Below are 15,958 nucleotides of genomic sequence, written 5' to 3' on the forward strand. Positions count from 1 at the left end.
TACCATGGCATTGCTACAAGTACGGCTGTATATATTTTTTATCGCGGCAAGTGATGGTGTATAAATATATATATATATATATATATCTATATATATATATAATTGAGTTTGTGGCGGTAACGACGATCCGGTAGTAATTTTCGCGGAAAACAACATATATCTGATCCAGTGTCAAGCAGAAATTTAATTCCTAACTTACGATCAACAACTAGAAGGCGGCTTCCTCCAGTTGGACAGCCGGCTGCCGCCATTACTGACTGCCGGTGGAGTTTGTTGAATTGAAATAACAGGGTTTCGTGCACTTGTTGGCTTGGTCGCCGAATCGTCGATGGTACCAGCAAATAATTGTTGATGAATTTGTGGCTGACGGAGAACGATGTCGATTTTGACGGTAGTTGAAGGGGTGTTACTCCGAGATCGATGGTGGTTCTTGTTTAATTTGTTGTAACCAATTGGCATAACTGAGATCTGTCGGAAAAGTTCGTCCAAACGCTGAGAAATTAGATCTGTACCAGGTGTAATGGAGGCAGCGTGCACTACGGCGGAATTAGAAGCAGTGTTAAAGGTCGTACCAGGCTGAACCTCTATGATCTTGTCCGCTGTAACGGCGAGCGTGTCGGTAGTAAGACCAATTTGACTGATTTGAGGTTGTAATATGGCTTGAACGTGCGCAGGAAGACGTTGCATCCAAATGGTGAGGAGAAGGCTGTCTTGAACAGTGGTACTGCCGAGTAGAGATCGCAAATGACGGAGAAATTGAGAAGGAGTACGGTCACCGAGTTCTTCTTCGACAAGGAGTTGTCGTACACGACGCTCTTCTGAGACGGACAGACGACGTATTATTTCAGTCTTGAGGGTGGTGTATGGATTATCAGCAGGAGGAGTGGTGATCAAATCCTCGACTTCATTTGCGTACCGCTCATCCAAATGCGATATCACATAGGAGTATTTAGTAGACTCCTGAAAGACACGTGTAAGCGTAAATTGTGCTTCAACTTGGGCAAACCAGAGGTTCGGTTTATCCTTCCAAAAAGGAGGTAATTTTACACTCACCCGGTTAACTTCCAATGGCAATGCCGGTTGTTCATTCTGATGATGTTGCTGTTCCTGCATTTGCCGAAGTTGTTGCTGCAGTGCTTCATTGTGGTGCTGGAGTTGTTCCAATTGTGTCTGTAGAAACTCCCATGGTTCGTGCAATATATCCGTAAGGAAAATCTTTCACCAAATACGACAGGTAAAAGTCACCGTGACACGCACAAATATAAAAAATATATGAACTACACAAACATAATGCGAATCACGTCGGGGTCACCAATGCGTACTGGGGAAACACACTGGCCAACATGAATTCTGATGATCCATCACCTAACCAGCCTAAACGTTCAGCCGCTTGGATTGCGTTGTGTGTGGTTTCCAGCAGCTTGGTGGCAGTAGGATCCAAGGCCACTTGGCCCGTGCTTCCCGCCACTGATAGGCTGGAATCCACTACATACACATGGGCAGCGCGTGGAGCCTAATATTGTGGTAGGGAGATGGTTGTGTTTTGGCTAGCAGCCGCGGATGGTGATCGACGAGGTTGACGGTAATCACTCACTCCAGGCCGGCTGACGATGGCCCGGGCCCATGGATGCTCAAGCGGCCCGACGCGAAGTGGCTTTGCATGAGTGCAACCAATCGGTTGTGTAGTAAATAGACCTGGGCCGGCGTTAGAGTGCGCGGGGTGTGCACCGCCCCTAGATAGGCTAGACCCCCCGCACTCCTCAAGCTAAAGCGTATTGCCCAAGCGGGGCCAGCGAGCAATACGCTTAGAGAGGGATCGAAGCTTCTGCCGCGTCAGTGATGACGGGCGGTAGCCCGGGTATAGGAGGGGGAATAGCGAGCCCTGGAGGGGCTTCGAAGTCTATGGTATCCATCGACAGGGAGGACGCCATGGAGTATAGGCCAAAGGACAGCCCGGCTGTTTAGAGTTGCTTTCCTTTGACCAGGCGTAGCGCCATACGATTATTGGCAGCCAATTCATTCCCAACTAATGCTGGGGCCATGATGACTGAAAGGTCGGCGTCATATGTCATCACATAACATGGCTGGAATGTCGCCAGGGCCTGAACCTGTGGCGCTAACGAAGTAACCAGAGTGATGACGTAACCAAGGAGAGGAGAGAATAATAAACAACAGTAATTTTGTAACGTTTGGAAATAAAAAACTTTTCTACTTTTAACATTTAGTGGTCTACGAATATTTCTTTAGTATTCGCTAAAACCCACATTGGTGAGTTCATGCAAAATACCTGGAACAAATATGGCCGTTGATTCAAACAATTTGAATGGAATTATGGTACTACCAGAAATCAACAAATCTTATTTCATTTCAATTTCAATGTTTTTTACATCTACAATTTTACCTCTTACAACTTACACATTGCTTGTTCAGCAGTTTTTTCTTTGGGTTTGTTCGCTTTTTCCTTTTGAGTGAACAGTGCTAATCGTGGCAGTCTCCTTCTCTGTCGATTCACATAGTTTGACTGCTTTCTTAAAGCTCCATGAGGAAGTTTTCGAACCCTTGTCCTACTTGCTGACTAATGTTGTTGAATACGTATCTATGGAAAATCGACACTTTTCTTGGACGTGCAGTATTCTTCGACTTTCTTTATTAAGGTTTTCACCTCGTCCTTACTTTCTTCTTCGCTGTATTCGAAATTGTTGTACACGTCTAGTCCTTCGTCTCCATTTGCGCTTAGTAGGATTGCTATTTTCTTCCTTTTCTGTGGTTTTCTCATCACAAGTGGCGTCTATAAATAATTCATGACGTGAAGCCCCCCAGGCGACAACGGCACGAACTTGCCTAAGTGGCAGCTCTATATTTTATGGAGGCAGTGGATCGTGGCTACTCGGCTGATAAAATAAACAAAACCGGTGCACACTAAACAGTTTGTACATTTTATTTATAGGTGACAATTAATTGTACTCCGGTATAAACTGCGCAAGTGGATTTAAAATCAAATTTGGCACTACAGATTTGTAGGCTGACTGTACGGACAAAACTAAAACATATAGCTATCGAAATGTTATTTGCGTCCCTGTGAATGATTAAGGGCCCACTCGTTTCAAACACGCTTGGTCCATACCCAGTATACGACAAACATACAAGATCGTAGTCTAAATGAACTATTGGTAGTTCCAATTTAACAAAAATTATTGCTAGCATGAAGTGCGATAGCAATTCTGTTCAAAAAAGCAAGTTGAATTTAATCGGATCGTTCCAACAAGCAATTCAGAACAAGTTCAGAATTGAGTTCAGCAGTATGTATTCACTGCGCAGATTTGAGGTACGCCTAGTTCTGAACATTTCTGTTGGTACACAGAATTACAATTCACGTGTGGTCAACATAACCACAATTAAAACAGCAAGTTTGTGGCATAACCTGCGTGTTTGATTCTGTTCGTTTTATTGTTGATTTGATAAAATGGAAAGTGTGTTCAAAGTATATAACGTAAAAAAATATAAGGAACGTCTATCTTGAAGAGTACATTATTATTCCCGAAGTAACACCATCAGCCACCGCTGTTGTAGAAGAAATACGGTCGACCGAGAACCATACAAGGATGTTAATTGATTTATACCGTAAATATAAGCCTAAGGTGGGCAGCATCAAAATCAAAACCTTGAAACAGATGTGGAAAGTAATTGCTGACGAACTGCAGCAAATGCTGAATGTGATTGTAACACCAACAAGCTGTGAAAATAGGTGGAAAGTATTGGATCGAAATTATAAGAAATATGTTGACAACAATAACGCAACTGGTAGGGGAAGAAAGCACTTTGAATTTGCTGAAGATATGCAAGAACTGTTTGGAGGGAAGAAGAAAGTTCATCCAGAGCTAATCCTCGCCTCTACAGCTGTTCAAGTTCCTGAAGGAGTGATAGAAGAAAAAGGAGAAGAGAAGGAAGAAATCACAGAGCCTGCTGAAACTGAAAAGCGGAGGATTCGGAAGAATGGCAGCACTATCAAAGTAAAACGAAAGAATGTATTGGAGGCGATAAGATATGATCGGAAGAATTATCAAGAAGCTAGGTTGGCAATTGAAACAGAGAAATTATCAGTTTTAAAAGAAAGAAATAAAATTTTGGAACAAAGAAATAAAATCTTGTCAAAATGCACATGTTTTAGAGCAAATGTTGATATTCTAGAATAGAGAAAAACAATTATTAATGATGGGATGCAAGAACGTGATTGTTGTTTTACTGTTTTAGATATATTAAAGCTAGTACATATACACAATACAATGAATGAATCAATTTCGAGCTATCCGTAACGTTGCTACTAATTGATCTCTCACTTGGCGGCCATCTGAATGTGCATCCCCATCTTCATGTGCATCATCATGCAAATTTTGTTGGGGTACCATGGCATCAGGATTCGGATTGTTTTTTCCAAAATCAAAATTGTCACCTAAGCAAATATTATGCAAAACACATGCAGCGCATATGGGATGTACAATATAATTCATATTTCTTAATTTTAAGTGGTATAATTGCCGGAATTTTAGTTTTAGAATACCGAATGTATGTTCAATGATGTAACAGTTCTTAGACAATTGCAGGTTGAAGTTTAACTGTCGCTGGGTTAGCTGGCCTCAGTCCTTAAATGGGACCATGAAATTTGCTGTTAGAGGATATGCGCTATCACCCTAATAAGTAATATCGACCACACATTTCCTGCAAGTTCATGCCCAAGAGTAAATTCCGAAAAACTCTGGCATCATGTACAGAGCCCGGGTATCCGATGGAAATATCCCGAATTTTTCTATTGTGATCACACACTGCCTAAACCTGAAATAAGAAATTCATATTTATAAATCCATTATTTACACCTGTGGACACGTACTTGTGTGGAATAAAATCCCTTCCGGTTTATATAGGAGTCTGGGTCATTTTCGGGTTTATCTAATTTGATGTGGCTACCATCTATCGCACCTATAACACCCGGGAAACCTTTCTATCTAAAATATTCCTTAATTTCTAGTTTTTCTTCTTCATCTGGCCAGACAATGATTTGTGGTGACATATTGCTCAGAAAAACACACTCTTCTCACGATGCAATGCAAGGAACTTATGGTTACATCAAAATAATTTGAATAATGGGTCAAAAGCTTTTGAAACACTGTCATATTGATACTTCAGAGTCTATTACTACATAAATACAACTATATGTATTCACCATTGATGATCCTTGTACCAAAATATACGGTCTGTTTATGTTGAAATGCCTTTTCTTTTTGAGAAGAAATTGATTTTTCAATATCGCCGGGTGCCTACAAATAAAAATTAATACCTGAATTGGTTGATGGTACACCTGTGAGCGACAGCTATACTCGTATAATGGGAGATACTTAAGGCGAGTTGACACGGAGCGTAGTCAACGGTCGTGCAAGTCATGGCCGTAATATCACTACTAGTGTAAACACACGAGTCGCGAAATATGATCGTCTAAAGTGTGACACGACACGAATGAAATCAAACGCGTTTGATTTTTTAAGCGTGAATTTAGTCGTGACGTTGTCATTATCAAAGCAACATGGTCATCATGAGTGCTCCCAGTGCAAGCATTTTAAAATTGAACGATTCGGATACTCTACGTTTTGTAGAATTATAGAGAAGTGAAGCAGTGCTATGGGATCCAACAAAACCAGAATATAAAAAAAAGCATGCCGTTTAGTAGCTGCAAAAAGAATTTAACATCACTGGTTTTACAGAAGTGCAGGTCATAACAAAATTTAAAAACCTTCGCAGTTCCTATTCTCAAGAACTAAAAAAAATCGCCGATTCCAAACACTCTGGCATGTCTGTCGACGAACTGTATGTGCCCAAAGTAATTTGGTTTGCTACGATGCGATGGATGGGTTTTTAAGATCACACGTAAAATCAAGAACAACACAATCAAATTTGGTAAGTTTTTATTATAAAAAACTAGCGAAACGACAATATTAGCATGATAATTAATGTTAGAAAGTGTAATCATCCTCAAAATTTTTCATCAAAGCTCTCGAAGCCAAAAATATATAGGTAATGTCTTTGCTTAGGCACAGATTACTAAATGCCTCAAATGTATTTCAACATTTCAAGTAAACTTGTACTAACTTCATTCTCCACTGCCATGGGACCGCACCGCCATCACTATTAAAGTAGTGGCAATATGTATCTCGTTTCTACGATGCTAATTTGCTAGGATGCCTGTTATGTGTTGATACAAAAATATCTCTCAAACCTTCACTAGTTGTTCCATGCCAGTCTCCTGGGACCATCTCATGATTAACATCTTCATAATCAACCAGCCCGAATGGTACATAAGCACTCCCTGTCTTCCTCAACCAGTTATGTAGTAAAAACGTCTTAAGCGGAAATGCATCATCTCCAATCCAATCACTGCTTCTGCTGGTGTATCAAGCATATTTTTTTCCACAGCTCTAAGCTCTAACTTTGCTGAAAGACTCCTCCATCTGATGCTCTACCTTTTGCTCCTACGTCAATATAAGTAAAGCAATAATCGTGATCAACCAAAGTAAGCAAAATAATACTGAAATCTTGTTTATAATTAAAATAGTCTGAACCAGTTTTTGGAGGTGCTTTCAGAACCACGTGCTTGCCATATATGGCACCGATGCAGTTGGGAAAATTCCATTTGGTTCTAAATCCATTCTCTATATGCAACCATTCGCTTTTTTATTTGGGACCTGAAAATAAATTCCATAATTATTTCAGTACTTATAGGCGGCAGCCACAATTAGGAATAGCTTAATATTTTCCTTGAAATGGATCTACCACGGTAGAGGAATTTCATGGAAAATTTAAAAATTAGTCCAGGTACAACAAAACAGATTTAATACATATTTGTTGTAGGAAGTCTCATCAGAGATGGATGACAGTCAAACTCTAGGACACGATAGTGAAAATATAGTGGATGACGGTCAGAGGATATTTCTCAAAATGGCACACAACAGGAAGTGACAGAAGTTAGCGACGACGTCATGGAAACGTCTTCACATGAAGGCGCCCGAGATCAGCAAGCCACTCGAAAGCTTCAGGTCACTCGTGATAATCAAGTTGGCCGTGATCAGCAAGCTCCTTCATCACGTGGGAAGAGGCCACTATACACGGATGATCTCAACAAAACCCAAAAAAAGGTCGCAAATTCGCTGACGTGTCTAGTAAAGAAGATGCTGTAGCTCTGGCTCTAACCAGGTTAGAGAACATTTCTGAAAGCAGTCTCGCCACTGCGACGAAAGAAGACCCATTGGACTTGTTTGGCAAATACATAGCAGCTCTACTTCGAACCTTGCCAGTTGAAACATCAAGTCGACTACAATAGGAGATACTGGCTCTTGTTCTCGTTAGCCCTACCTGTCAAGAAAGAACGTCTACTTGAACAAGTATAATGTCAACCCCGGCGTATACACCGACTTCAGTATTTTCACCAAATTATATGGACCCTTCAGATGACTTGCCCTGGCCTTCCGACATAGTAACAGCAATGAATATGAATGAATAATAAAATATATCCTACCTTCACGAAGTTTTTCAGTTGATTGTATGTAGCGCCCAAAACTTCTTTCAAAAATGTACTTATAGTAGATTTGGGTATTCTAAATAAATATTCTAAACTTTTAAGGGCCGATTCTACAATGAAGGTATATACCGAGATTATGCTATACCTAGAATAAATGTCGACGGTTGCGTTGGTTACAATTCTGTCAACCAATGAGATACATGTTGCTATGGCAGTTATTCCAAGGATATCTTATTCTGCGTAAAAGTGTAATTGTAAAACCGGCCCTAAAAGAATCTCCTGTGGCCAAATATCGACATTACTTCTAATTTTGTTCTGGTAGGTATAGCTTCTCTGATATTGGTATCGCTTTTTTGTATATGTGGAGCTATACCTTCGAGTAAATATTTGAAACTTTCTTCGGACATTCTTAAAAGATTTTTAAAGTCATCGGGATATGCAGTTCCTTGGTTAGCGAGGACCCACCAGAGTTCCTGTCCAATATCCACTTTCTGGTCCACCACCTCCTTTTCCTTCTTGCTTGTACTTTGTTGTTATTACTCTGTTGTTTTGCTAATTCTGTCGCTAATAACTGACACACAACTAAACAACTCTCTGCTACCAACGACTGCATATTCACGACTAAACACAAAAATCACGGTCGTAATTCACGCTCGATGTCAACCCAGCTTTACGGTGACATGGATAATTATAGATTCTAATACTTCTAGGATTGAGAATTTCCAGTACTTCCGGTTTTCTATTACTACTCTACCCTTTGGATGGCAATAAATTTAACTCATTTCCGGCCAAAATATAAAATACAACACATTTTACTAAATATACTGAACACATATTCAAGGAAAAAAAAACGAAAAAAATGTGCTCTAGGAATGCATTGTTGCGTTAGCGCAGCATTGGCTAAATACGTTTTCTGTGATTGTCACGTTTTTCCAAAACTGAGACACTTCCACCCAATCCTAAGCACCATTTGCTCGTCTATTAATAAATTATGTGAAAAAACTCCAACTGTGTGAATCTTTCATTCATGATGTCGATGAAGGGGTGCAATTTGGAAAATCTATCCTTTTTATCCAACATTCTGTTGTCGCTGAAATGCAAATTTCTTTTTATGTTTCTAAATCTATTTCTGCTCATACTTTGCTTGACAATCTGCACACGCTTGTCCTCTTCAGTTGACCAATATAAATCAGCCTGCGGTAAAGAATGATAACCTGATAACAGCAAGATGCCGATAAAGTTCAGTAAATCTTCTTTAGTAAAATAGAAGTCGTGTCTATTATTTTCATTAGCATATTTGGCGGAAAATTGCACTGAGCAGTGTTGCCAATTTGGTGATTTTGTCACTAGATCTGGTGAATTTCAAGATCAATTTCAGACTTTTTCATCACGATTCAGGTATGTCTAAAACCTAGTGATTTTCAACATACATGTGGAGACTCTCTGGTGATTTAAAGAAAAACCGCAATGCTATATAAATGTGTGAATTTTCGAAATGTTCGCGTTTTTTTCGTACCGGACGCCATCTGTCGGTGTGTAGTGGACTTACAGTGCAGGGCCGACTACAGAACACATAAAAACTGCATCGCGTGGTATGCAGCCAACTTCAGCGTGTCTGTCATCTGTGAATTGTGATCTCTGATCTGTCAAATTGTGACGTAATTATTGTAGAGGTTAATCCAGTTGAGTAAAAGTAAATATTTTCGTTTCATGCTTTTCGTTTCCGTGCTTTGAAATTTGAATCTAAGAGTTGTATTTGCCGTTGCAGAAACGCCAAACACGTTGCGTACCGTAAGATTTTTCAGTGGGAGACTCGAAAGCAGTAAGTACAATGCGATCAAAAATGAGTTGCTGTCGAGTCGCCTTTGGAATTGTTGTTTACATGGGAAATCGTATTTAACTTGAACTTCCAAAGGCGACTCGGCAGCAACTCATTTTTGTCGCTCGTTATAGGTAATCTGAGGATTTCTTACATACATTTTTTTAAATATATTTTTCATATAGGTGCGCTGAAGGTCACTGGCCCTACGATTAGTCGTGCTGTGTAGGCGTTCCATCATCCATGCATCAGTGACACGAAATAAGTAAGTAACGTAAACCTTTAAACTGATTGTGTCCAGTTTACCGACATTTTCACGTATGACGTTCTTATTATGATATGGTCTTTTTTAGTGCCTAAGCATAAGATACCGTACTCCCAGAAATATCGGGAGGAGTGGGAGAAACTGAAAGAGTTCCAAGGCTGGCTACAACGTTGCACAACCGACAACATAAAAGCTTATTGCAAATATTGCAAATGCTTATTGGCTGCCAGGTTTGCCGATCTTCAAAAACATACCAAGACAGATAAGCACATTCAAAATGCGCGGCCTTTTTCTTCTGCTTCTCAGCAAAGAATTCAATTTCAACCTCTAAGTGTCATCAGCAAGCAACAGCGAAAAGAAGCGCAACTCTGTATGTATTCTGCTGTACACACTAGTGTTAGGTCTATTGATCATCTAAGTGACCTCCACAAAGACTATTCCGAAACCATAAAAATTCACCGTACCAAATGCACCCAAATAATTAAGAACGTCATAGGACCCCATTTCCGAAAGGCACTAATTGAGGACATTGGTAACAACCCCTATAGTCTTATCATCGATGAGTCGACTGATATATCGGTTTCAAAAATGCTAGGGATAGTGATACGTTATCACAGCATAAATTTGAATAAAATAGTGACAACGCATCTTGAACTGGCGCATATCGAAGATGGTACAGCAAAATGCATTACAGAGACTGTGAAACAGGTGTTGCAAAAGCACAAGTTACCTTTGCAGAATTTGCAGGGCATGGGTACAGATAACGCTGCTGCAATGGTAGGTGTGAACAACGGCGTTTTCGCGTTATTGAAATCGGAAATTCCGCACCTACGGCTGGTGCGTTGTGTGTGCCATTCCTTACAGTTGGCTCTTTCGAAATCTACCGAGAAAACATTGCCACCAGAAATCGACTTTTTAATAAGAGAAACTTATAACTGGTTTCAATCGTCAGTTCGACAGATTGCATATGTGAACGTCTACAAAACTCTCAATAACGATGAAACGCCTTTGAAGATTCTCAGAATGAGCGACACACGGTGGATTTCAATTGAGCCAGCTGTCAAACGAATACTTGATCAATGGGAGACCCTGAAAGATCATTTCAATATTGTGCGCCTGACGGATCATTCTGCGGATATGTTATATCAGCTATATTCAAAGTCAGCCAATTTAGTATACCTTAATTTTCTATACCCGATACTTACAATGGTACAAAAAACTAACAAGCACTTTGAATCACAAACTGCAGACCCTACGAAGCTTCTCAATGATTTAAAGCAATTGTACTCAACCGTAATAAACCTCGTTGTTAATCCAATGCATCGTGTGGATATTTTCGACGAGCAATTCAATATTGAGAGATTCTTAAGCCCCAATATCTACCTTGGATTCGCATTTGAGAATGCTTGTACCGTACACAAAATCGGTGCTTCAGAAAAGACTGAGATCCAGAGCAAATGCGTTGCATTCCTTATCAACCTAGCGAAGGAGCTAAAAAATCGACTACCTGATAATGTCAATATTTTAAGTTCAATGAATATGCTTTCTGTTCAAGAAGCGAGAAAGCCATTAAAGATGTCAATTTCTGAGTTGGCCTCTCAGTTTGTCAGTGACAATTTTGAAATTAATAATATCGAAAATGCGTGGATGCAGTTACACACTATTCCTTGGGAGAACAAAGAAAACACTGAATTATTTTGGTTAGAAGTAGCGAAATATAGAAATGCCAGTGATGAAAATCCTTTCCAACCTCTTGTGAATCTTGCGTTTGCGGTACTCTGTCTGCCACATTCAAACGCAGATGTTGAGAGACTTTTTAGTCAGATGAACGTCATTAAAAGCAAGTTGCGAAACCGGATGCTGCTTGATCTGCTAGACAGCATACTTCATATTAGGTTTGGTTTGAAGAGGATTGGCAAATGTTGTCAGAGTTATACGTTGCCTGATGAAGTTTGCAAGCAAATTGGCACTAACGAGTCATATTCAAAACATCATGAAGATGATGTTGATGTAAATGAACTACTAAGCGATGACTGATAATTGAGTTAAGTGATATTAAACCATAAGCTATGACCTGTGAAATACCTATACATTTTGTTCCTTGTTTTTAATCTCTTTTATTGTAAGACTTGCAATAGGTATACTTATCTAATACATACGCAATAATTAAAATAATGTAATCGATGCTACAAATAGTTAAGTGAATTCTGTTGTATTACCACAATATTTTATGTATATGCGTTAAGTTTTGTTTTATCACGGAGGATGATCAACATTTTGCTTTTTGTCTCTTTACATTAACTTGTGTATTACAATTCAATGTGAGAATAATGTAAGCAAAGAGGTAGGTGGGGTTGTGCATCTCTTCAGAAATCTATATTTATGTATAAACCACATTTATTTTTTGTTTTATGGTTTGTAGTTTGTAGATGTTTAAAATAAACTGAGTTATCAATAAAAATGTGTCCTATTTGCTGTAGTAGGTAAGTAGTCCTATTATGTTATGAAAGAAACAAGATACGAAGAATCGCATACGATTTTCAGTAGGTGAATTTTTTGCCAGCTCGCATCCGGAAACGCGACTTTTAATTCGGCTCATATTCAATAGCACTGATGCTTGAACTTGTAGAAATCGATTGGTAAAGGTTTGACATCGCTGTCTCTTTTCGTTCTCGAGTTATACGAGGAACAGACGGACGCACAAAGCCGTCATAAGGGAAATTTTTTTTCTTTCGAAAAATTCCGCTAAACAGTAATGATGTGATTTTAGGGAATTTGTCCAATGTTGAACGTTTGGTTGCAAACTTATTTAATAATAAAATTGGTGATTTTGTTGTGAAAAGTCACTAGAAATCACTAGATTTTGGAGAAAAAAATCACCAAAAAAAAAATTTTCGCCTGCGGCGGGCTTTTCCGCCACCTAGTGACTTCTGGTGAATTCCAGGCGGCCATTCTCAGATTTCTGTCATTTACTACTTGCCAACACTGGCACTGAGACTCTGAACAGACTCGTCAAAGAACTTGAAGAAAATGTCTAGGGGGGGGATTGGTCTTCTAATTCATTTCTGAGGTTTTCAAGTTTTGTTTGCGCATTTGAACTGGTTTGGTCTCTATGCATTGGTATCTTGTCTTTCCATTTTTCATTGCTACAATACAAACATGAAGGGAGTAATCCGAGGGGGAAATCGCAGATAAAATTTTGTACACCGGACATCCATTTGGTGTGGAAATCCATGGATATCCACCGGACATCTGTGGACATCCTCGGAAATCCTCTGGATATACTTGGACATCCACGGATCTCCACGGACATCCTTGGAAATCCACTGGATATCCTTGGACATCCACGGATCTCCACGGACATCCTCGGATCTCCATGGATATCCATAGACATCTGACATAGGTGTCTAATTTTGAAAGGTTATTTAATGGCAATTTTGTTTGTACAATGACACGAGAAAACTATTTCAGCCGACTCATAACATGCATTTGTAAGATAGTGTTTAAATTGACGTTATCGTAGCTAGGGAAAAAGTTGTTTTGCTAAAACAGTATTAAAGAATATCATTACATTTCAACATTATACCGCCCTAAATATCGGCTGGAGATTAAAAAGTAATATAATTCGGTTAAGAGTGGTAAACCCATAAACTTTTGCAAAATAATCTATTTTCTTACAGTAGATAAACTACTTAATTGAAAATATTGTTTCAGTATGCGAAAATGTCTGTTATACCTTGCAAAAATAAAAGATGTGGATATGAACTGAATGTAACTTAATATATTAATTATACTTACTGTACTTATCTGTACTTTCTACTTCCTGAAATTAAGAGATAACATGTCTGATTAAATAAATAACTGTAATTGTTTCCCATCCCATATGAAACCGTTAGCGCCTGCCTAATATGGGTGCACTTTTTTTGCATGTCTGCTTTATTTATTAACCGATTTTAACCAATTTTTTTTAATAATCACAATTCATATGGGCTAATTATAGGAAGTTTTGCATTCGATACCTTCAGTGACAACGATAATAACTGTTAATAAAAATGTGCACCACTCGGAAGCGCCGAGCACACAAAACGTTTTAAGATTCTTGTCGTCACTGAAGGTATCGAATTCAAAACTTGCTAATATTAGCCCATATGAAGTGTGATTATTTTTTTAAAAAATTGTTAAAATCGGTTCATAAATAAATCAGTGGTGTACAAAAGTCCGCTCATGTTATACGTATAGGCGCTATCAATGCAGCTGGTTTCCTGTCTAGCAGCGACGACCACACTTGAGAGCCCCGTAAAAACCTCTTGTCGGACCACCTTACCTTCTTTATTATACATCCGTGAATCGGACTTAAATACACTAGATGTCGAGCTGTCGGTTCTCTGTATTCATCAAGATACAGGGTGTTACACGAGCAGGTACATATAAGTATGCAAAAAATCGTGATACGAATGCACCAAAACAGGCACCTTGTCTAAAGTGCTTCGTTTGGGAACCACTCCCAAAAAAGTAGTTAAATTTGCGTTTCTGTGTTCTATTTTCTTAGCAACAAAAGTTACAAAGTCAGGTAGCATGTCTTTGAATTCTGGAGTATGCTTTCGAAATGCAATTTTTTTGAAAAATCCTATCAAAAAAAAATTCTGATGTCGACGAAATTTTGGAGGTTTTTGAACATGAAACTCACGAATCTGAAATTACTGTTTGAAAAGTCGAAAAAAAGTTCCCCGGCAATTCTTGGACGCCAAACGAAAATGGAGAGAATTTCACAAAATTTGTTGTGTACCTACTTGGTAATTTAAGAAACAAAATTGTCAAACAGTTTTTTAGGTTTTTTTTTAGAATGAAAGGACCAGTATTCAAAAATTATTCTTAAGGTTCCTTTTTTTAATTTAATGTTCCTCACTAAGTAAAGTACGAGGTAAAATATTGTTCATAAATTCTGAAATATCCATAAAGAAATGGGGAATTGATATCTCGATTCATATAAGAATAAACTAGGTGAAAGATTAAGAATTGCTCGTGACGTGAATAAACTGAAATTTTCTCCAAAATTTGTGAAAGAAACGAATCTACCTTCTTCCTATTTGAGGTTCCTGAAATCCTATTTTGAATGTCTAATGCTTTAGTGTAATATATTAAATATATTTAATTAATAATTTGCAAATTTTGAAAGGATTGCTTACTCGATTGCACGGTTGTAACTATTTTTTAAAAAATCTGTGCATTTCCGCAATATTTAAACTTTTTACGCCGATGATTTAATCTTGAAACCGCTTGAACACTATGCATTTGTTCGACGGGGTTCCATGAAATTTAAAGTAAAAGGAAAGGCGAACTATCATGATGACATCAATTCAAACTCGCGTTTAACCGAAATATAGGCCAGAGTGATGGACAAAAATAAATCATGCTGTATTTGTGCGAAAAGGATACCGGGTCAATGAGCGAGCTTGTACATTGTTTTATTTACACGAAACAATTACAGCATTCATTGAATCCGAGTTGAAATCATTCTGAGCCAGTGTCAACTACGCAATTTAGAAAACTCAATGAAGGTTTTATAAGCATATTTGTACATTTCCCTGGACCTAAATTTTTAGCCGAACCGAAACCGAGTTCGAAACGCTTTCAGCCCCCTTTGGTGTTTATGTTTCTACTGTACTCCCTTAATTTTAAAGATATCGGTTTCTTTCCAATTTAGTTTCTTGATTTGGGTAGAATAACGGGAGCAGGAAATGCACGATCGTCATCCGCAGAGACTGTAATACGAGCTGTAATATCTACTTTAAATTTTCACACCCAGCAACAATAAAATGAGGGACCCCGCGAGGAACAATGTCAAGGAAGCATTTGAGGACCAATGCGTATTATATTCGTATTTTTAGAACAGTTATGTTATTTCATTTTAATTTTTGAAAACGTGTTTTTTTTTATATAAACCCGAAAGCCAAACCAGAATCTTGACCAGAATAATTATTGGGTAAGAAAGCAAACGTTTAGAAAAAAATACATAGGGCCGTGACGTTGCGCTTCATATAATTTATATCAAGTAAGCATTACTGTGGTAGGCAGTTGAAGAAATCTGCACTTTAATGTGCTGGGTGGAAGGTTACGTGCTGCACATTAATAACAGAACTTTACAGCAGTAATAACGGATGGAAAAAGATTGTAATTACTTACCTCATCTGTATTCTCTCCCATAAACAAAAAATAACATCACTGGTAAACAAATTAGAACACACCGCAAGTCCTCTTTCAAGCACGCAAGTCACACGAGTTTACACATGCTAATTATACTCGACCGTGT

General features: G+C 38.6%; 3 protein-coding genes and 1 pseudogene across 3 annotated transcripts in view; 2 read left to right on the plus strand and 2 right to left on the minus strand.

Annotated features, from left to right (window-relative positions):
* LOC116160610 overlaps positions 1-4,256 on the plus strand; it is a 6,843-nt gene extending 2,587 nt beyond the window's left edge. Inside the window, exon 2 of the mRNA XM_031473850.1 lies at positions 3,639-4,256. Coding sequence (XP_031329710.1) covers positions 3,639-4,193 — 555 coding nt within the window. The 3' untranslated portion in view covers positions 4,194-4,256. The remainder of the gene's footprint in view (positions 1-3,638) is intronic.
* LOC116160609 lies at positions 148-1,511 on the minus strand. Its single transcript, XM_031473849.1, has 2 exons — positions 1,054-1,511; positions 148-960 (listed from the first exon to the last, which is right to left on the minus strand). The coding sequence occupies exons 1-2, from the start codon at positions 1,111-1,113 to the stop codon at positions 202-204; spliced, it is 819 nt and encodes a 272-aa protein (XP_031329709.1). The 5' UTR covers positions 1,114-1,511; the 3' UTR covers positions 148-201.
* Positions 4,257-4,292: 36 nt separating the features above from the next.
* LOC116158673 lies at positions 4,293-6,554 on the minus strand (annotated as a pseudogene).
* Positions 6,555-9,283: 2,729 nt separating this feature from the next.
* LOC116159782 lies at positions 9,284-12,012 on the plus strand. The gene is made up of 3 exons (XM_031472861.1): positions 9,284-9,386; positions 9,569-9,648; positions 9,737-12,012. Coding segments are annotated over exons 2-3 (1,950 nt in total). The 5' UTR covers positions 9,284-9,386; positions 9,569-9,647; the 3' UTR covers positions 11,686-12,012.
* The last annotated feature ends 3,946 nt before the right edge of the window (positions 12,013-15,958 follow it).

The sequence above is a fragment of the Photinus pyralis genome, unplaced genomic scaffold, assembly GCF_008802855.1.
Source record: "Photinus pyralis isolate 1611_PpyrPB1 unplaced genomic scaffold, Ppyr1.3 Ppyr1.4_LG1, whole genome shotgun sequence".
NCBI lineage: Eukaryota > Metazoa > Arthropoda > Insecta > Coleoptera > Lampyridae > Photinus > Photinus pyralis.

Excerpts from the sequence above, each read along its gene's own strand:
- LOC116160609 (XM_031473849.1), bottom strand. The coding sequence starts at position 1,113 with ATGCAGGAACAGCAACATCATCAGAATGAACAACCGGCATTGCCATTG. Across the intron at positions 961-1,053 it reads TGCCATTGGAAGTTAACCGG|GAGTCTACTAAATACTCCTA; the intron begins GTGAGTGTAAAA and ends CGTGTCTTTCAG.